At 39.9% G+C, this 22,600-nt stretch overlaps 1 protein-coding gene and 2 long non-coding RNA genes across 3 annotated transcripts; 2 read left to right on the forward strand and 1 right to left on the reverse strand.

Moving 5' to 3' along the window:
- Positions 1 to 2,677: 2,677 nt before the first annotated feature.
- gem (GTP binding protein overexpressed in skeletal muscle) lies at positions 2,678 to 4,281 on the reverse strand. The gene is made up of 4 exons (XM_061263712.1): positions 3,954 to 4,281; positions 3,769 to 3,845; positions 3,300 to 3,504; positions 2,678 to 2,980 (listed from the first exon to the last, which is right to left on the reverse strand). Exons 1-4 carry the CDS (start codon positions 4,279 to 4,281, stop codon positions 2,703 to 2,705), a joined length of 888 nt encoding a protein of 295 aa, XP_061119696.1. The 3' UTR covers positions 2,678 to 2,702.
- Positions 4,282 to 7,357: 3,076 nt separating this feature from the next.
- Positions 7,358 to 11,601, forward strand: LOC133105596 (uncharacterized). The gene is made up of 3 exons (XR_009703874.1): positions 7,358 to 8,020; positions 10,387 to 10,437; positions 10,996 to 11,601. It is a non-coding gene; the product is annotated as an uncharacterized LOC133105596 (long non-coding RNA).
- Positions 11,602 to 17,690: 6,089 nt separating this feature from the next.
- Positions 17,691 to 21,642, forward strand: LOC133136303 (uncharacterized). The gene is made up of 3 exons (XR_009709507.1): positions 17,691 to 18,103; positions 18,782 to 18,829; positions 21,042 to 21,642. It is a non-coding gene; the product is annotated as an uncharacterized LOC133136303 (long non-coding RNA).
- Positions 21,643 to 22,600: the final 958 nt, after the last annotated feature.

Here is a 22,600-nt window from a genome sequence, read left to right on the forward strand (position 1 = left end):
GAAGGAGTACCGTAGACATTGTTATGGGGTGCCACCCACTTGGTGCACAGTACAGATAATAAAAAAACGGTAGTTCCAAAAGTCACTAAATTTGGTGTTGGGCCATTGCAACACAAAAATAGTTTGCAGTTGACCAGGATGACAGCATTTCTTCCCTCACCGCAGCCTGTTCAGCTGCACATGAAGTGTGCTTGTCTGACTCATGTCTGTACAGTCATGGTTGACTCACTGAGCAGGAAACCAGCTGGATCTCATGACCCTGAGAAACTATTCCTCACCCATCCTCAGATCACCTTCCAGTACTCTGATCACCATGTTTTAAGAGGTTCTCTTTCACTTTCCTCTCAACTCCTATCTTCTCAACACATTCCTGATGTCACTGTACGAAGCAATCTCTGCAGCTTCTCTCTCCTGACACCCTCTCCTTTGACATCAATACATCCAAACCATCTCTTGAATTTTTCTCCTTGCTATCAACTGAAACTGCTGCTAACACACCTATCTCGGTTTAGCACTTCTCTCTTTGTCTCTTTGTCACCAGACATGTAAGATTATCCTCTCAGTTAATCAGTTAATCCTTTCACCAGGCAACCCTCCCCCTCCGTCCACTCATTACCACACCTCTACCCCCTACCCTCTCTCGCTCTCTCTCTCTTTCTCTCTCTCTCTCTGCATTCTCTCCGTACAGATGCTGACCTCTCTCAACTTCATCAACCAACTAACTGCTCCCTGGATCCCATTCTCAAACCCCTTCTCCAGTACATCTTTCCTGATATCCCCCACAGTCTTCAAACAAGCTTGTGTTATCAACACCTCTGTTGATCCTGAACTACCATGCTTACTACCCCTCACTGTCACTTTCTCTCCCTTGAACATAATCAATTGCTTGAGACAATGTTGTTGTGCTTGAGTCACAGTGTTTTAGTCACTGAAGCTGCCATCAGACACCCAAACTGCCGCCTCTCAAAGTTACTTTTTTCTCTTTTTGCAGCAATGTTTGCCATAATTAGGCATCCAGTGATGTTATGCATGTATTATGCAAGGCCCCATGAATGACTGGAGGTTATTCACATGACTGATGAATAAACCACACCTCACATCTATATTACAACCTTTTGCTAAAAGTTGTTGTTGCTTGTGTACCTACCCTCGTACAGAAATGAGGGCATGAGAGTACTGGGACCAACAGTGATCGTATGTGTCCAGGAATTAGGATAAGCCACTATATACGGTATGTGACAGTAAGAAGTCAAAGAAGAACTACATGTTCCAGGTGTTCTTAAACCAAATATTCTTTCCCCTCTTCTGTCTGGGCTCATGGCCAAAGAAACATGGAACATCATGTTACAGTACAACATCATATTCATTCAGGCAAACAATCATAATACCTTTTCTACACAGTACAGGAGTGGGGCACTCACACAAGGTTGAAGGCTATTAATATGTGATGCTTTAATCCCACAAGCCTTTCCACTTGGATTATCTTCAGCATTTTGGTGTTTTCAACTCATTGTGCACCAACAAGTCCTGGAGTCAAAACTGAACTTGTTTGTGCAGTATTATTGGTCTCATAGTGGAAGGATTTATTCACCAGTATATTACCATTATATAGTGAGCTCCATAAGTCTTAGGACAAAGACATACTTTTTCTTGATTTGGCCCTGTACTGTGGCAGATTTTCAGCTTTTTAAAACTATTTTATATACATACATTTTATAAACACTTTTTATACATAGTCATCCTGCTATATAAATGCCAACCATTCACCATTTAGTCAAATGTGTCAATGAGGACCAGAGTTAATGAAAGTCAATGATGCAATTATGAGGCTGAGATATTAGAAAAACAGTCAAAGGGCAAACAATAGGCTTACCAAAATCAACTATTTGGAACAACATTTAGAAGAAAGCATTGGTGAGCTCAGTAATTACAAAAGGACTGGCAGGTAAGACCTCTACATTTAATTACCAAATAATTCTTGCCATAATGAAGAAAAACCCCTGAACAGCTATACGTGAATGCATTATAAATAAATGTTTTCAGGAGTACTTGTTTTGAAATCAATAGACATAACTACAAAAATATAATTTAATTTTTTCTTTCACAAAGATTTTGATTTCTGTGGACATATCATGATGACAATGAAACATTATCCAAAATTTAACAGTGAATAATGAATGATATTCAAAAATACAGAAGCTGTTACTATGCAACATATAAAAACTACACATCAATGAAATATTGCCTTCTTATTCTGTGATTTAAGGTTGCCATGATTACTATGTGAAAGCACTTGAGAATGTTTATTTAAAATGTGAGTCAGTGATTACGTAAAAGCTACAGCCTTCCAATCTACCATTACAATGTGGGTAGGTTGTTGGGAGAGGGGTGTGACTCCTCATCATTGTTAGCAGATAACCCAGAGTAAATATCCTGGTGTCCTCTGCAACAGTCTTGTTCTTGTTGTTGTCTTTGTGCAAATCTTAACATCGGGCTATGCTGATTTATACACTTGCAATATATTGATAGAAAAAATATCTAATGGTCAGAGGAAGAAGCATTCCAACATGATAGTTCATCCTACCACAGGCAGACAAAAGTGAAGTACCAACTTTCTCTGCTTCATTTTTTAAAATTCAATCTAATATAGATTGATTAACGAAGGGTACAAGGTATTTGTGACTGAACAGAACAGGGCTTGTTTACAGGACGAACAGGTCATGGCAGGACTTGGACCTGAGTCGGAATGCCACCTGCTTGTTATTCTTGGCCACTATTTTGTCCAGAAAGCGCTTGGCTTTCTTGGGCAGGCTCTCCCTCCTCTTGTTCAGCCCCTCACGTCGGGCATTCGCCTCCTTGCTATCGTGCCTGAGACGCAGCTGCCGGACAGTGCCATTAAACATGTTCCACACATTATGCTGCATTGCTGCCGACGTCTCTATGAACTTGCAGTCGAACACCACTGCACATGCTCTTCCCTCTGCAAGGAGAAAGATAGGTGTAGCTCAGTCACCCCATCCAAAACGGGGTGGCTCCCATTACATTATCATTATAGTAGTGCAGCACTATATTTTACTGGGTTCACCAAAAAATACTGAGAACATAGATCTGTTTCTTAGTGGACAAAAACTAGCACTTTGTATGGAGACCAACAAGGCTGATGAAAATTCTATCCAGAATCAATTCAATTTTGTCATAATGCTGCATTATACTGGGCATCAAACTTCAAAAACAATTTTGCTTTTGAATTGTCCTTCCTAAAAACATGGAAACATGGAAACTTCAAACATCCAACTTACCATTGATAGACACTTCTCTGCACCGCACAAGATCACACTTGTTTCCCACTAAAATAATCGGGACATCCTCTGACTGCCTGACCCTGCGCAACTGAATGCGCAGCTCGGACGCCTTTTCGAAGCTGGCTCTGTCCGTTATCGAATACACGATTAGGTAGGCGTCGCCCGCGTGCATGCACTGGTCCTGGCTCCATTTACTTTCATCCTGAGGGTACAGTCAAGAACACGTGCTATTTTTCAAAGGTTCCATTCAGTTTCCACAATTTTATATTCTTGAGGGCAAAGGTTTGTATTATAAAGCTACATTTAAATCGCTTAAAATAGCTTGTGGGTTTTTAGATTCAGGAATTTGAAATGAAATGAAAAAAAACATGTATTTCAAATAGGTATCAGATGGACATAATTCTAACGTTTTCTATGGTTTTATACACAATGCTACAATTTATTAAGTCTTATAAAAGGGTCTCACCTGAGGGTCCCAAGTGTCCAGTAAAGTGAGGGTAGCAGTTTCACCGTCAACTGTCATCGTTTGCTCACACACTTCTCCTTTAAAAGAAGAACACATTGGCTTTGTTTGAGAGTTCCAGCCACAGCATTTATTATTTTGCAAGTTATTTCGCACAACAGCGCGACGCTGACAGTCTAGCTAATCACCTCCATACAGGTCGCAGTCGCTGACCATGCTGTCTGCCGCACCCGCGAAAATGCTTGCTAGCGCCGACTTTCCGACACCGTTTTCTCCGATCAGTACCACATTGTAAAGGTTGTTGCTAGAGTCCATGGAAATGACAGAGTCCTCTGAATCCGAGGACCAGCTCCCTCTGCACGAGTTGCCAGCGGAGTTATTGTATGACTTGGAGCGCGCGATGCCAGATGCAAGCTCGCTGTTTGTAAGGTGGCTCGCATCCGCGGAAATGCTCCAGCGATGCAGCTGGTGCTGCAGACGCAAACTGTGCCGCCGCATGCTGAGAAGAAGGGACATCTCTCAGCTGAATGACAAAAAAACAAGTTGTTCATTATTATCATTTTTAGTAGTAGTAGTAGTAGTAGTAGTAGTAGTAGTAGTAGTAGCCTAGTATTATTATTTGCAAAATGAAAACATCCATGTCTTATACAAGTAAATTATTGAAAACATCTTGTTCTCCAGCTGTTATAAAATGATTTATCTGTCCCGTATATCGATAAACCACTTGCTTCATATAAGTGTAACTTTTGTTTCCCGGGAGAAACCAGAACTGCATTAGCCTATACGTGATACGTCGTTATTTCATAGCCTACATGTCTCTCTCTATATATTGTAGCAAATAGAAATACGACATTATATGATTATTTTGGTGCAGTAAAAGATGATGCTTCAGCCTACAGTGGAAACGGGACCTCAATTAAAAGTCACAACAAAAAACCTGATCAAAATAATAGCACATGACAAAACTAAATTTATCGGCTACTGCGATAAATTACCCACTCACAATAGAGGGAAAAAAAGCGCTCTTACATTTCGCGGTCAAAGTACAACCGATTGGCTCTGGAAGTGGAGCGAAGTGTGTGGACTCCTAAGCTTCTTTCTCTTTCCGCTAATAATCTCAACTAAATCGCTATTTGCGTCTAATGCGCTTTCGGCTCGCATGGTTTATATAAAGTGCGCTTCAAATCCGATAGGGCTGTCGTCACTCTGCCCTCCCTCCTCAGCAACAGAATGGAGAACGGGGGCTACTTTCCCTGCAGGGGAAGACAATCTGTTTTTCTTGTTTTGCAGTTACCCTCGTCCTTAATCAAGAGTTTATATAAATTATATGAATATTAATATTATTCCTGAGAAGCAATTAAGGAGTTATTAATTTCATTTTTGGATTATATGTTTAAATGGCGTAACTAATAGCTGGTGTCACGTTTGATTCAATGACTGCAGAAAAGGACCAGAAATAATGAGCAAAATCAAAAAAATCACTAGCTGGTAAAAAAGAAAAAGAAAAACGAATCAGATTAATGGGGCCAAGCTGTGAAATAGGCATTGGCATCAAGTCACAGTTGAGATTGCAAAACAATTAAAACAGCAATAGGTTAAAGAGCTTTTTATTGCAATGTTTTACCACAACAGTGCAAGGTAAAATAAGTGTTTGTCCGGTGTGTGATGCAGGAATTCAATTACATTTTTGGCATCGCATTTTTCACTAAGGATCAATGTCTCAAGGAACTTTCCAGATATTACAGGCCTATATCGAAAGATGAAGCGAAGGGTGACAGTAGCAAGCTGAAGAACCCGTGGGTGGATCCATCCTCTCCTTGAGCCTGGCATAGGTCAGAACTAAAGATAAATAGATCGACCAGAACACACTTCAAGAAGGAAAATTGGATGGAATTCTGCATTTAGAGCCCACTGAACATCCCCAGTTACTTTTCAATTCCCTGTGTCTTTTGCATCTTGGAGTTTCTTTATATATTTTTTACACTTGCCCAAGTAAAGTCTTTGATCTTTCTCTACTTCAAGTCTCCGGTGAGTTTCTTCACTTGAGTTTCTTGCTTCGGCTCTTACTGAGTAATTGTGACAGCCAAACTAATAACCTACTAATAGCTCTACATCTGAGTCTAACTTCTTGTTGTCTTTGGGAGACTCTGTGCTTGGAGAGAGAGAGGCCCTGTTTGGAAAGCTGTACCAGTTTGGAATTGTTATATCTGTTTCCTGAGAGGGCTAAGAATTTAGTGGTTATACAAACTTCATATATTCTCTTCCCTTCAGTAGAATAGTAAATAGAAATGGGAATTTAAATTTCTATGCACGCAGACAACACACAACTGTCCATCTCTGTGTCACCTGAGGATATGAGCTCAGTTAGCTCCTTGGAAAAATGCCTCACAGACATAAATCTCTGGATGTCTCAAAATGTCTTGAGTTAAATCAATACAAGACAGGCATCCTAATTATTGGACAAAAAGAGGAAAATATCAAAGAGCGACCTTTGATCAGAAACAATCTTCAAGAATCAGGTGTGGATTTGTCAATGACCACTGTCTGCAGAAGACTTCATGAACAGAGGCTGCACTACAAGGTGCAAACCACAAGTTAGCTGCAAAAACAGGATAGCTATGTTACAGCTTGCCCAAAAGTACTTAAAAGAGCAACCACAGTTATGGAAAAAGGTCTCGTGGACAGATGAGTATTAACCTGTATCAGAGTGATGGCAATAGCCAAGTATGGAGGAGAGAAGGAACTGCCTTCTGGGAATATTACATGAAAAAAATTAAAAGAATAACTTGAACATTTGCATGCTATGCCATGACCAAAAGTCCATGCAGTCCATATATGAGCATTCAAAAAATAGCCAGGAAGAAACCTGTTTCTGACACGATCCTAGTCCCTGGTCCCTATGCAATTGTCAAAACTCCATGCTAGCATGGTGAACCAGTGGTTAGCACAGTTGCCTTCTAGCAAAGAGGTCCCAGGTTCAAATCCAGCCAGGGCTCTTTCTGTGTGTGTGTGTGTGTGTGTGTGTGTGTGTGTGTGTGTGTGTGTAGCTTGCATCTTATCTCTGGGCCTCTGTAGGTTCTGACTGCTGCTATGCTGCTTGCAGCTATATGTATGTATGTATGTATGTATGCATGTATTATCCTTCCAGAATTATTCTAAGGAAATATTTAGTGGAGTAACATTAATGAATAATTTTGTTACACATCTCTTTTAAATTTTTAATGAAAAAAAAAAAAAACTGAGGCAAAGTCCAGCCAAATAAAACAGGGAGAAACTACAATTACGTTTTCTGTCCTCGGCTGGACTGTCTCCTGGGAGATACCAAAACAATCGCGCCCAGTGTTTTTTTCCCCTCCTAGAACTTGATACCGGTTTCAGGACGCGAGTATCTGACAGACTGCTGTTGACACCTCCATTTCATCAAGGAGATGAGCTAAAATGTCCTGCTTTGCACCAGATTATAATCGCACAGTTCGGGACGACAGATCAGTAAACACCCCTGTCGGTGGCGTTAAAATGGTACAATTGGAAATTTCGTCAACATGAAGGGGGAGGTATTATGTGAACCCAGTTTAAGCCAATCTCTGCGATATAAAAACACAAAAATTAGTATTTAAAAAAAAGTAAATATGCCCTCGAATTCATCACAGATTGAAGCCCAGAAACACGTAATTTGTATGCATACTTCAACGCGTCGTTTAGTCGTCGATGCCATTGTAGAGTAGGCTATAGTATTGTGGCCGATGCTCTCGGGTCGGGCACGAAACTTCCGCTTTACCTCCCCATTGGACCAGCTGTGCCGTGCATCATTGATTGTATGTGCAATAAACCTAACGAAAGGTGTGTATATAGTGTATTCTGGCTTTTGCATTTGGGGTCTTGTTGTCTCAATATGAGGGCCAAGGAAGTGTCAATGGCAGTAAAGCAAACCATCATTAAGCTGAAAAATGAGAAAAAATCAATCAGAGACATCGCCGAAACAGTGGGTGTGTCAAAATCAACTGTTTGGCACATTGTTAAGAAGCAAGAACGAACTGGTGAGCTCAGCAATGGCAAACGATCTGGTAGGCCACGGAAGACCACTGTGGTGGATGACGAAAAAATACTTTCAATTGTTAAGAAAAAGCCCTTTTCAACTGCTGAACAGATCAAGAACACACTTCAGAATGTAGGGGTAGATGTGTCAACGACTACTATAAAGAGAAGACTGCACCAGCATAACTTCAGATGGTTCACCACAAGATGCAAACCACTGGTAAGACTCGGGATATGAACAGAATATGATTTAGCTAGCTAAACGTTTGAATGTGCTACCTAGCTGCAAGTTAGGTACTTTAGAGAGTGACTCTACAGTCATTAGCCAGCTAGCTATTTTTGGATTCGTTGTTAATGATATGTCGTTAGCTGGCTAACTATGGCTTTTTTCATGTCTGGTTGGTAAAAGCCCAGAAAAACACCCCCTCCGGCTATAAACAATAACTAGCTAGTTGGATTTGACTTAATCGTGCCAACAAATTGTTTCACGTCATCTATTTCAGTTTGTTAATTGGTTAATCGTGATGAGGTAGAATATCGGGCAGCTAAATACATTCGAAATTTGACAGCGAGACCCAACTAAATTACAAATTGAACCCCGTTTACATCCGTCTCCCACTGCCTTTTAAAAACGCCAACTATTTACTTGTGCTAGTATACCCAAGGCAGTAGGAGATGGCATATTGGCCATATTACCAAGCTCGGTTTGCTCGCAGTTTGACATGTAGTCATGGCAGCCATGGAATTTGTTAACTTGTTATCGGTCATAGTAACGTCATGTGACGCCTTCCATGTTTGGATAACTAACTATAGCATGTCAATTAATTTTTGCCTCGCTTGAACTGAGCCAAATCATCACCGATAACGTTGCAATTGTAATGGCTGTGCTAATTAGCTAACAAGTTACAAGTTGGTTCTGACCGCGCATTCTGATTGACGGAGACCCATTCCATAAATGCTGGTAAGTTCAGTTACATTATACATTATATTAGTCATTTGAATGAAGTTCCGAATACAGCACATCATCACTCTGACCTCATCACTACCCGGGATCAATCCCGCATAGACCGTATAATTGTTCTGCAATTGTTTACAGAATTGTGTTGGCTACTTTAACTGTCTCGCCTAAATCAGATAGCTAGCCACATAATCAGTCAGTCTCCACCAAATGGAGACTGGGCTTAACTGTCGCTAGTAATAGAATTCTGAAGGAACTATTTTTGCTGATTGCGAATAAAGTACATATCGTGTCATGATTGTCTGAAATTACCATTATTTTATAAATAGACTTGTATGTATCACACTAGAGCTCGTGCTGTTGGGATTATTTTCGGTACGAGGAATCACAGCCGTGACGTCTGATATTAAGTACAGTATTTCCAGAGATGGTATTACTAACAGTACTCAGACCTCATCACACGGCGGAATAAATCCGCATTATTTAGATTTAATTGACATCATTTCATTTTCGATTCGGGTGACATATCAATCTAATAAAAACAATAAGGATTGATCCAGGCCGGTGAAGTGCGAGTTTTTACAGTTGTTAACGTAAAAGTCACAGAAGTATCTCAGTTTAGTTTAGTGTCAGAAACGGCATGGTCATCTAATGCATGCCATCTAATCCTACATCAGTTTCACCCTTCTTCCCTTCATTGAACAACTCCACAATTTGAGATTTGTAATGAGAAAAAAAAGCGTTTGGTTAATCTGTTTAGTGTCATTTCAATAAAGGGCATTTTTATTGGCCATGCCATGCCTTCCTGATGTCTGTGACCTATCAACATCGGCAGAGTCTGTATATCTTATTTTCAGATTGTCCTGCAAGTGATACTAAGGGGTGGGACTAGATTCAGCTGTTAATGCAGTATGGAATCGATTCCGCACTGTCAATAATTGTTTCTCCTGAATTTTATTTCCATTGATTTCAACAAAAAGAATTGTCAGGAGAAACTATTTTTTTTGTATCTAATGCAGATCTGGCAGCAGCACAGTGGTTTGAGGTTTCACAAAGCAGGATCACTCTTTAGGCACAGTTTTTACAGGGGCCACAGTGTCTTAATCCCAAACCAGCAAAACCCCAGGTTTAAGCAGGATAACGTGCTGAAATCACACTCAGACCACAGAAACTAGCTCAATTTATGTAAACAAGGTTCTTGTTGATGAACAAGCCATCATTGCCAGAAGAGCATTTGGGAGAGAACATGTTTTTAGAGACCTACAAGAACACAAAATTACTTTTTATTCCATAAACATTATGTTTTCAGGTTGTCTGTCTGTCCCATTCTTATGAATGTGATATATCAGGAACACCTTGAGGGATAGCTTGTGATTGTTTTAATAAATAGTATAGAATATTTGTGTGTATTTCCCTCTCAGGAAGGTTAGCAAGCATCATAACATTATTATTAGATGAAAGAGCCCAGTGGGCTCAGGGTAGATTCCAGTTGCATTCTAAAGGTTTAGTGCAAGAACTCGCAGACATGCACAGCAGTTTAAGAAGCATTGAAATTCAAATGTTTTGTTCCATTAACAGATTTAGAATGGGAGAGAGCAAGATTTTTTTTGACACTCTTCTCTCTTTAGGATAACATGACCTCCCACCCTCCGGATCAAAGTGGGATGTCACTGCTCCAGGTAGGCTGTGTGTTGGAGGTAATACAAGGCTGCATTCTGAAATGCATTTGTTGAATTATCTGCTTTGAGTTTAAAGGGAAATTCCACCCTTTTTGACCACAGTTTAAGATTGCTTACTACAGCTGTCAGTAACTTTACAGCTACGATTCCCTGCTCTACAGCTGTTATTTTTAGAGCGAATGCCATGCAAATTAGTGAGTAGAAACATTTTCCAAGTGGATTTGATGGAGCTGTTGATGGGCCCACTGAAATACTTCAAAATGCCATTAATGTAATGTAATGCTTATATAATTTCATATAAGCACAGTCTGATAAATGCATGTTTGCCTTGTGTATAATGAAAACATGTATTCACACTTTTCATTCAGGATACTGAATGAAAAGGCATTGTCAAACTTGTTTTCTGTCCACTTTGCATACCATCACATTTTTTTTCTTCAGTTTTACCTACTGTTGGAAGTAGTGGTAGAAGATTTTGGCTTATTTTTGTGGTGGAGTTAGCTGTGTAACTGTGTAACATTGCTATGTAAAATGAATCTCTATTGACTGTATTTGCAGGAGCAAGTTAGAAGAGAGATTTTTCAGAGGATGCAATCAAGGTTCAGCTCTGTCACTGACAGTGAAACAATGGATTTGGAGGAGCTACTAAACATTGCTCGACAAGAGCTCGCTCTAGCTACAGCGACATCAAGTCATGTTAATATCCCAGAGGAACTGGTCTGCAGTCTACAGGAGCTAATCTGCAGACTTGACCAGTCCATGCAGTCTGCTGCAGAAGCACCAGCTAATCCCTCAGATACTGAAACCGTTACTTTGAACGATTCCCCTTCCTCTAAATGAATGTTCTTCACCCCATCCCGTTTAACACAGACTATGTTGATTTGGCAACATTCTACAATGAGGATTACCATTCATGTCGTGTGCTTGTACTTGTAAATATATAAATAATTTGCAGAGAAAACATTAATTGTATTTGTTAATATGGTGCCTTTTTCATTATTATTCATGGGAATGGTTTGGTTTTTTCAATTTTCTTTTTCCAAGTGGCCAATCAAAGTGCTGCCTACCAGAGGTGGGACTGTATAAATGGATGACTGTTGCAATGTCCTGATACTGAACATTGATGGGTGAAACATCTGTCCAATAAATCAGACTTCTCTCAAATTACAAGTGTGGACCTTGTTATCATATGTGAATGGACCTGCTTCCAGTACAACTGATGTCCTAGGAATAGCAGCAAACTTCTTTATACAGTGAATACATACTGTGAAAGCCTGTCTGTGGTGTTTTAAAGATGTAATACTTTTTGAGAAATGTTTAGCTATGGCTATCTTACCCATAGACAACAGGTGCATCCAGTATAAAGGTATTATACAATATCTACAGGTTGCATGCTAACTGGTGTCAATTATAGTTGAAAATGACTCATCTGCAAGATGAAAAGTAATCAAATTCTCAGCTTTTAGTAAAGGCTCATTTTATGCGTTTTGGTTTCACCATTTATAAATTACAGCACTTTATATGTGAGGGTACCATAATGATTGATACAAATTGCTTCACTGGTGTTTCTGGTTAATCAGGTGTGTTCAATTGTTTCCTTGGTGAAAACTATTTTACCTGCACTATCTAGTCTTTATTCTAGGATTTTGATTGCCTTAAGAATCTATTTATTGGTTTTGTCAACATGAGGATTAGATTGTCCCAGTGAAAGTCAAGGAAGGAGATAACATTCATAATTCTGCATCTGTTGGTAATGTGGACGCAGGAGCTATGGAGCTATGAAACTTTTAAAAAGTATTAACTGTGAGACCTGTCTTAGACTAAGTCTAAACTGTAGATGTAAACAGAGCACTTAATCCCATAGACCACAATCTCAAGGCCTGTATGAGTGCGCAACACTATGTGGACTCATGTTTCTACAGATTTTGTTTTCCAAACTTTGCTGGAGAGTCACTTAAGGCAAATTGTGATTATTTATGCATTGCTGTCTGGCATCAAACAAAGCTGCCTTTACCTTCTTTACAGTCCGGAATGACCTAATAGGATGAAGAAGATTTAATTAACAGATCAGGGTGCCAAGAACAATATCTGATGCTCAGAGGTTCAGACGAGCTAAGATTATCATCTGATTAACTGCCAACCTACATACAAATTACTGGTGACCTTGTTACTCCTTATAACAAATGGGCTGTTAATCTTGCCCAACCAAATTATTTAAGGAAACGGATTCCTTCAAGAAAAATCAAGCACAGAACATAGAACAAAATTTGAATATCTTTGTTGAAATAGAAAATGTAATGTAGAGCTTCCTCATACTTTCCTGCCTCCCTGTGGTACCCAAAATATACTGACTGGCAGCCTCAAACAAATACTGTGTGGAATTCCACTACATGTGTACGGATTCCAATTATTTATTTATTAATTTGATGGAAAAACCATCTGCTGGTTAGCAGGCAGTGAAAAACAGCATAAACACATTCCCAGTTGACACATTCCCAGTTGCTCAAATATGATGCTAGCTAGAGAACCATTTTAGAATAAATGTACATCCTCACTCGTATCAAAGAGCAGATGTTCTGAAATCAAATTTAAGTTCAGTTATTTATTTGATGGTTAAACATCAAATAATGACGCATTGGCGCAGTCATTGGTGAGGTGTCTAGCTCATTGGGTGTGGCCTTTAAATGCTGGCATTTGGGAAAACGGTTCGGGCATACACATCAAAGCACATGGCGCAGTTGTTAAATGGGCTGGAATATGCTGACTATAAAATGAGTGGGTGTGGTGCACCTTGATTCATTCATATCCAATCAAATTACCATTACCTTTAAGATCCATACATATTGTGAAGGTTGTATTGCCAATTTCCGTAGTCTCAATAAATATGTTACAGACTTGGTACAGGTAGGTACAGACTTGCACTGAACCTTTTCAAAGCCCTAATGAATCTCATAAATAAGAGTGCTTATCTGAGTTACCATAGCCTTTCTGTCAGCTTGAACCAGTCTGGCCATTCTCCGTTGGCCTTTCTCATCAACAAGGCTTTTCTGTAAGCTTACTGGATGCTTTTTGTTTTTGGCAACATCCTGAGACTGTTGTATGTGAAAATCCCAAGAGAAGCCACTGTAGTTAGACTAAGCTTAAGTACATTAACTAAAATTTTAATTACAATAATTACAATAATTTTTATGGGTGCCAATCATTTTGAGACCTATGGTTTTCATGCCAAAAAAAACATTGATATACGAGAGTAAATGTATTGAAAGTACATACTTTTCCCATACGTCTGATATACAGTGCATCCAGAAAGTATTCACAGCGCTTCACTTTTCCCACATTTTGTTATGTTACAGCCTTATTCCAAAATGGAATAAATTCATTTTTTTCCTCAAAATTCTACACACAACACCCCATAATGACAACTTGAAAGAGGTTTTTTTGAAACTTTTGCTAATTTATTAAAAATAAAAAACTAAGAAATCACATGTACATAAGTATTCACAGCGTTTGCCATGAAGCTCAAAATTGAGCTCAGATGCATCCTGTTTCCACTGATCAACCTTGAGATGTTTCTACAGCTTAATTGGAGTCCACCTGGGGTAAATTCAGTTGATTGGACATGATTTGGAAAGGCACACACCTGTCTATATAAGGTCCCACAGTTGACAGTGCATGTCGGAGCACAAACCAAGCATGAAGTCAAAGGAATTGTCTCGAGGCACAAATCTGGGGAAGGGTACAGAAAAATTTCTGCTGCTTTGAAGGTCCCAATGAGCACAGTAGCCTCCATCATCCGTAAATGGAAGAAGTTCGGAACCACCAGGACTCTTCCTAGAGCTGGCCGCCCGTCTAAACTGAGCAATCGGGGGAGAAGGGCCTTAGTCAGGGAGGTGACCAAGAACCTGATGGTCACTCTGTCAGAGCTCCAGTGTTCCTCTGTGGAGAGAGGAGAACCTTCCAGAAGGACAACCATCTCTGCAGCAATCCACCAATCAGGCCTGTGTGGTAGAGTGGCCAGACGGAAGCCTCTCCTTAGTAAAAGGCACATGGCAGCCCGCCTGAAGTTTGCCAAAAGGCACCTGAAGGACTCTCAGACCATGAGAAACAAAATTCTCTGGTCTGATGAGACAAAGACAAAGGCGTCATGTTTGGAGGAAATCAGGCACCGCTCATCACCTGGCCAATACCATCCCTACAGTGAAGCATGGTGGTGGTAGCATCATGCTGTGGGGATGTTTTTCAGCGGCAGGAACTGGGAGGCTAGTCAGGATTGAGGGAAAGATGAATGCAGCAATGTACAGAGACATCCTGGATGAAAACCTGCTCCAGAGCGCTCTTGACCTCAGACTGGGGCGATGGTTCATCTTTCAGCAGGACAACGACCCTAAGTACACAGCCAAGATATCAAAGGAGTGGCTTCAGGACAACTTCCTTGAGTGGCCCAGCCAGAGCCCAGACTTGACATCTCGGGAGAGATCTGAAAATGACTGTGCACCGACGCTCCCCATCCAACCTGATGGAGCTTGAGAGGTGCTGCAAAGAGGAATGGGCGAAACTGCTCAAAGATAGGTGTGCCAAGCTTGTGGCATCATATTCAAAAAGACTTGAGGCTGTAATTGCTGCCAAAGGTGCATCAACAAAGTATTGAGCAAAGGCTGTGAATACTTATGTACATGTGATTTCTTAGTTTTTTATTTTTAATAAATTAGCAAAAAAAAAAAAAAAAAAAACTTATTTCATGTTGTCATATAGATTATTATCTGTGGTGCTTATTGTATGCAGCCTTTTCTCTTTATTTTTATCAATAATTCTGGAGCTGACTGTATGTTACTGGTAATTATGGGGAGCAGCCTTTCATTTTATATAATGTTCACAGCACCACAGATGGGCGCCTACCATCCTGCACTGACTGACCGTTGTCAACCATCCAAAAATAACAGTGACAGTAACAGTAACACAGTGAACCCTGTAACATGTATGCCACAGTATCTTTGACTGCCACTGTTGTGATCTCGCTGGACCCCCCACCCCACCCCAGCCTTCACGATCACTCAGGAAGTGTCAGACCAGAGTTGTCAGAAAGTGACAGGACAGGGGGCATTGAGTCACAACACACTGCCTGTCTGTATGTCTGCCTGTCTCACATTGATCATTCTCAACACACAACAAAATGAAAGAGAATTAGTCACAACACAAATCACAGCCCATGCAACCAATGACCTGCTGTCAGAATGTGATTTTAAATGCAAATGTCAAATCTGATTGAGTAAGTGTGAAGTCTTCTGTGCTCTTTCTGCATTCAAAGTGGGGGAGTTATGAGACAACCTGATAAGCAGCGCCATCTGCTGGGAATTTCCTGCCGTGTCAGGCTCCTGTGTGACCTTACAGTAGGATTACAACGGTTTATCTTTAAAAAAAAACTACTATTAAAATAAAGACTAATCAAAGTCATACTGTAAATCAACTGTAATCCAACTGCTGCACCTACGTTTAAATGAACCATTCATGAGTTTCATAGTCCAAGAGTTTTTTTTTGTAATTTTTCTGATATGAAAAGAAACTGTTTTTGGTGTGCCGAAAATTTCAAATCTTGGAGCTGAGCAGAAGTCCTACAGGTCAACGTCATCAAGAATGGGCTCATGATGAGGAGAGACCAGTCTATCCACATCCCACAATGACAAGAGCAAACTGAAAATGTTTTCACAATATCAACAATACATACCTGTAACTAAAATCAAAGATCCAGTTCAAAATTAGGCGGCACGGATGGTGCAGTGGGCCTGGGTTCGAATCCCTGTCTGCTCCCCTGGGGCCTCTCTGTGCGGAGTTTGCATGTTCTCCCCGTGTCTGCGTGGGTTTCCTCCCGGTACTCCGGTTTCCTTCCACAGTCCAAAGATATGCAGATTAGGCTGATTGGAGAGTCTAAATTGCCCGTGGGTATGAGTGTGTGCCCTGTGATGGACTGGCGACCTTCAAAAGGTCAAAATTAGATTATCCTCAATCTTATTTTTACACTGAAGACCTGTTGGTATCTTTAAACTGGAGACCTGTTTGATATTGTTGTTGTTTATTTGTTGATAAAAAAATAAATAAAAAAAAGGCCCTGGTCCTTATCTTTGTTGTACGGGTAGCAATTGAAATTGTACTTCCCTCTAGGGTCTTTCAGCGCACTTATGCGGTATGCACTTTGTTGTATGTTGCTCTGGATAAGTCTGCCAAATGCCAATAATGTAATGTAATGTAATATTTTGATAGACAAAGTAACTTAAGTTGAGAAAAAGTTTACAAACATGTCTCACTGGAATAAAGCAACTAGGGGAAATATATTGACCTGGGGCGACATGGCTCAGGCAGTAAGAGCAGTCGTCTGGCAGTCAGAGGTTTGCTGGTTCGATCCCCCACCCGGGCTGTGTCGAAGTGTCCCTGAGCAAGACACCTTATCCCCAAATGCTCCTGACGAGTGGGTTGGTGCCTTGCATGGCAGCCAATTACCGTGAGTGTGTGTATGAATGGGTGAATGAGAAGCATCAATTTTACAGCGCTTTGGATAAAGACGCTATATAAATGCCAACCATTTTACCATTTTTACCTGGATTCTGAAAAGGTTTCAACAAGTTTCAAACAAAATCCATCCTTCCTGCAATTCTCCAGAAGCAAGTTTTTTCATCCTTAGTAATGACAGAGTACACTGTGTATGTTTGATGCAGCTTCTGGAACAACTCAGTTGAGTCTTGTTCAGACTGAGAATGCTTTCAAACTTTTGTGATGATTCTGTCCCTAGAAGGACACGTTTGAGCATTAGAGGGGCTGATTTGATGGATGGTTTGGGAGGGGGTTTCAGAGTACACTGTTATCTCTTGTACCACATGGCCACAAGGCATGTTGAGTGAGACTTAGTGGGTATACTGTCACCGGGGGGACACGTATGATTTCACCATCAACTATAACTGTGCACAAAACTTTTTAAAACCGACAAAATTGCCAGACATAAGAATGAGATACTCTTGAAGTTAAATGTGTGAATTTGGATTTTACAACATAGTACATAATAATACGGTAGGTGGCGGTAATGCACTCATTTTCATTCAAAACCTCCATAAAACACAAGAAGAAGAAGAAGAAGAAGAAGAAGAAGAAGAAGAAGAAGAAGAAGAAGAAGAAGAAGAAGAAGAAGAAGAAGAAGAAGAAGAAGAAGAAGAAGAAGAAGAAGAAGAAGAAGAAAAAAAAAAGAAAAAAAAGCAGCAGTAGCAGTGTAGAGCGTATTCTGATTTGGTTTTTGCATAAGGGTGTTTGTTGTCTCAACATGAGGACCAAGGAAGTGTCAATGGCAGTAAAGCAGACCATCATCAAGCTGAAAAGTGAGAAAAAAACGATCAGAGAAATAGCCGAAACACTGGGTGTGTCAAAATCAACTGTTTGGTACATTGTTAAGAAGCAAGAACGAACTGGTGAGCTCAGCAATACAAAACGATCTGGTAGGCCACGGAAGACCACTGTGGTGGATGACGAAAAAATACTTTCAATTGTTAAGAAAAAGCCATTTTCAACTGCCGAACAGATCAAGAACACACTTCAGGATATAGGCGTAGATTTGTCAACGACCACTATAAAAAGAAGACTGCACCAGCTTAACTTCAAATGGTTCACGACCAGATGCAAACCACTGGTAAGACTCGAAACACATTTAGCTAAACGTTAGAATCTGCCCTTGGCTACCTAGCTACAGAAATGTATTTCCGATGTATTTGAAATGTATCACGAATGTGTTTTCAGTGCATTTATCAAAAACTTCAAAACGGTATTAAATACATTTCAGAATGCAATGCAAATCCATTTAAAATGTATTGTGAATTGCATTCAAAATATATTTGCATTGCTTTTTGAAATATATTTGGAATACTATTGTAATAGGTCTGAGTGCAGTTGTACTGTACATCAGCACCTTATACAATATATCTCGATAATCAGCACTTATGGAATGCGTCATAGCCGGTCACAATGAGTGGTCAGAACTAACTGTTGATTAACCTGCAATAACTGTTTTCAGAGGTTTTAATAAATCGTGTACACTATCTGTGTTTATTTCCCTTAATTTCAGGAAGGTTAGCAAAACCATTTTAGATTAAAAAAAGCCCAGTGGATAAATGGTGATCAACATTTCCATGGTAGATTCCAGTTACATTTAAAAACAAATGGATAAAGGCTATTAGGAGAGGAGTTCCTAGTCTGGTTGCAAAAACACACAGACAGTTTATAAAGCTAAAATTGAATGTTTTTTTGCATAAACAGAATTAGAAGGGGAGAGAGAGCAAGAGATTTTCATTTGACACTCTTCTCTCTTTAGGATATGACCTCCCACTCTCCGGACCAAAGTGGGATGTCACTGCTCCAGGTAGGCTGTGTGTTGGAGGTAATACAAGGCTGCATTCTGAAATGCATTTGTTGAATTATCAGTCTATGTACTGTGTTTAAAGGGAAATTCTACCACCAAATACGATTTAGGCTTATGATATGGATTTCATTATGCTTTTGTGTGACTTAGCCATACATGCTTTGTGCTGTATTGGTATATTTAACAAAAAATGCATGCTGTGTCCGAATTCACAAATATGCTGTTCCCTACATGGGAAATGTGCAATAGGACACTGTAGGGAGTAGTAAATAGAGATTTTAAACAAATCATCATTTTGGGTCACCATTGACAGGTGTGGAATCACAAAATAGCTTAATTTGTATTTTTTAAATAATTAGTTGAATGGGTTATCATTTTTATTGTTTCACTTTGTACCTGCTCAAACTTTCTCTCTCTTTAATCCGATTGTACGAGCAGAGGCATTGTATTGTGGTATTTTTGAGCATAAATAGTGTACATGCTCTACAGTAAATGTTACATTACTTTGGGAATCTTTGATGGCACTACAGTACAAGTTGGAATTAGGAGACTCAAATAAAATGGCATGGCAAATGAATATAGTGCACTTTTGGGGGAGAAATTTTGGACACATCTTTTTTTTTTTTTTTTTTTTTTTTTAAAGCTGAGTATCCTGTCTCCATTCAATAAATTATACAAGTCCCATAGTTTAAAAAAATCTTTACTAAAATCGAATTAAGCCACACTTTTTCTGCAAAAAATAACCTGCTACTGCTCAGGCAAGATAAAGCCCCATCTCTGCCCCTCCTCTTGATCGATGGGCATGTATTTTGTATTCAAACTGATCGAATTGGATAAATATCACAAATTGGCTCACTCATTTCAGACCACCTGTGATTGAATTGTGACTTTTATTTTTTAGATTAGCTTAGCTAAAAATTGTACTCTAGTTCCATTTCCTATATTGTTATTTTGCTTAAGTATATTCCGTTTTTATAATTGTACATAGCTTTTGCAATTGTACCATTCATCTTTTATAATAATATCTTTTAAAAGATAATAACTGTTAATCATTTCAGCACTCTAATCCTATTAGTTTTGCCAAAATACCTTTGCTGATTTTTAGGAAACAATTCACGTTGTAAGTTGCTGACCGTAAAATGAAATGGCAATGATATACACAGCACTAAACGTGTGTGGTGCTATGAGATTAGATGCTACTGTACAAACACTACTACAGCCGTCAAAAAATTCTGTGCAAAAATGAGGTGCAGTGCAAACTCTGCCAGGTAAAGCTAGCATATCATAAGTCTACCACAATGATGCATATTTGAGAGCGAAGTACCCAGCAGAAGGTCCACAACAGATCAACAATCAGACTATGGATCTTCGAAGAATGGTCGAATAGGTCCCAGTGAATATCAAATTGTATTTTTGCTTGAAATGCCTATCCCTGAAAAGTACCCAAATGTAAGGTGCAATTTTGTAATACTGGTGGAGTCACAAACGCCAAAGATCATACAGCACAGATGGAGAAAGAATAAATTAATCTGTCAGGACATGGGACAGACTTGTGACCTTTGCATGGGGAAGAAGATGGCCCCAACCAACACCCCTCGGACTGGAAGAGCCAGAACCTAGGATGTGTCAGGAGAAGGGGTGTTTACATGTTTACAAGCCCACACAGGCCCCCTGGGTCAGGTGGGAACCTGACTAAAACCAATACCTACATTCTTGACTGAAAGCAGGCATATGTGTATATAAATAAATAGGGGTGATATGACAAAATGTGGTGGGCTGGTAATAATATCAACTGAAATGCAGGAGATATGTGATGCATGAACAGGCACTTTGTTGGTCTTGTATGCGGTTTTGGGGTAACACTGCTCATTTGTTCCTCACTGAGCACAGATATTTTCATGTTTACCTCCTAGGATAATTGGGTCTTACTGACAGAAAACACTTGGATGAAAGCCAGTAGACGGCAGCAGTAGATGGTCTTGCTGTCCAGGGTACATCATCTTGCTTCCCATTATTTAAGCACAGCCCAGTCAATGCGCATAATATGCAAACCTGTATTCACACATTCAGGTTACAGGTTTTTAGTATGGGTAGACGTTTTTGGCTTATTTTTGTTTTTATAGTGGAATTTTCCTTTAAGCCCAACATGATGCTAGCTGTGTAGCTCACAAGATTGCTATGTACAATGACTTGGTATTCACTGTATTTGCAGGAGCAAGTTAGAAGGGAGATCTTGCAGAGGATGCAAACTAGGTTCAGCTCCATCATTGACAGTGAAACGATGGATTTGGAGGAACTGCTTAACATTGCTCGACAAGAGCTTGCTGTGGCTACAGCAACATCAAGTCACGTTAACATCCCAGAGGAACTGGTCTGCAGTCTACAGGAGCTAATCTGCAGACTTGACCAGTCCATGCAGTCTACTGCAGAAGCACCAGCTAATCCCTCAGATACTGAAACTGTTACTCTGACCAATTCCCCTTGCTCTAAATGAATGTTCTCCACCCCATCCCATTTAACACAGACTATGTTGATTTAACAACATTCTGCAATGATGTCTACCATTCATGTCGTGTTTGTACTTGTAAATATATAAATAATTTGCCCATAAAACATTTTGTTAATACTATGCCTTTTTCATTATTATTCATGGACATTGTTTTTTTTCCAAATGGCCAATCGAAGTGCTGCCCACCAGAGGTGGGATTGTTTAAATGGATGACTGTTTCCTGTTACTGAACACTGACATTGAAGTTCTGATGGGTGTAATATCTGTCCAATAAATAAGACTTTTCTTAAAATCTGAAATCATACATGCAGTCCTTCTTTTATGATCCATGAGTGAATGCATCTCAACATTGGTTAATGCATCTCCAAGATCTAAAAGTAATTGTTTAGGGTCTGCTTCCAGTTCTGCAAATTTCTAAAAAATCTAAAACTGAAATCTCATTTAGTATTCAGACCCTTAATTCAGTACTTTGTAGAAGCCCCTTTGACAGCAATTACAGTTGAGTGTTCTTGGGTATTTCTCTACAAGCTTTGCACACCTGGATTTGGGCAGTTTATCCCATTCTCACTGGCAGATCCTCTCAAGGTCTGTCAGATTGGATGGGGAGTGTCTGTGAACTGCCATCTTCAGGTCTTTCAACAGATGTTCTGTGGGGTTTAAGGCTTTGGCTGGGCCACTCAAGGACAGTCCCGAAGCCACTCCAGCATTGTCTTGGCTGTATGCTTCCAGTAATTTTCACTGAGATGCACCCCCATAGCATGATGCTTCACTGTAGATGGTATTAGCCAGGTGATGAGCAGTGCTTGGTGTTCGCCAGACATGGTGCTTGGAGTTCTGCCCAAAGAGTTCAATATTTGTCTCATCAAAAGATAATATTTTCCCCTCATGCTCTCACAGTCCTTTAAATGCCATTTAGTAAACTCCCAAGTGGCCTGTCCTGTGCCTTTTACTCAAGAGTGGCTTTGATCTATCCACTCTTATCCTGATCTATGCTTCCCTACAGTGAGTTTCTTGGACTTAATTGCTTGGTTTTGTACTGATGTGCAGTGTGCATTGTGGGATCTTGTATACACAGGTGTGTGCCTTACTAAACTATGCCCAATCAATTCAATTTACCACAGGTGGTCTCCAATCAAGTAATAATGAAAGCAAAAAGGAAGCACCTGACCACAATTTGGAGTGCCACAGTGAAGGGACGGAATAATAAATTAGCAAAAATGTCTAAAAACATGTTTTCACTTTGTCATAATGGGTTATTGAGC

The sequence above is a fragment of the Conger conger genome, chromosome 1 (genome assembly GCF_963514075.1).
Source record: "Conger conger chromosome 1, fConCon1.1, whole genome shotgun sequence".
Classification (NCBI taxonomy): domain Eukaryota; kingdom Metazoa; phylum Chordata; class Actinopteri; order Anguilliformes; family Congridae; genus Conger; species Conger conger.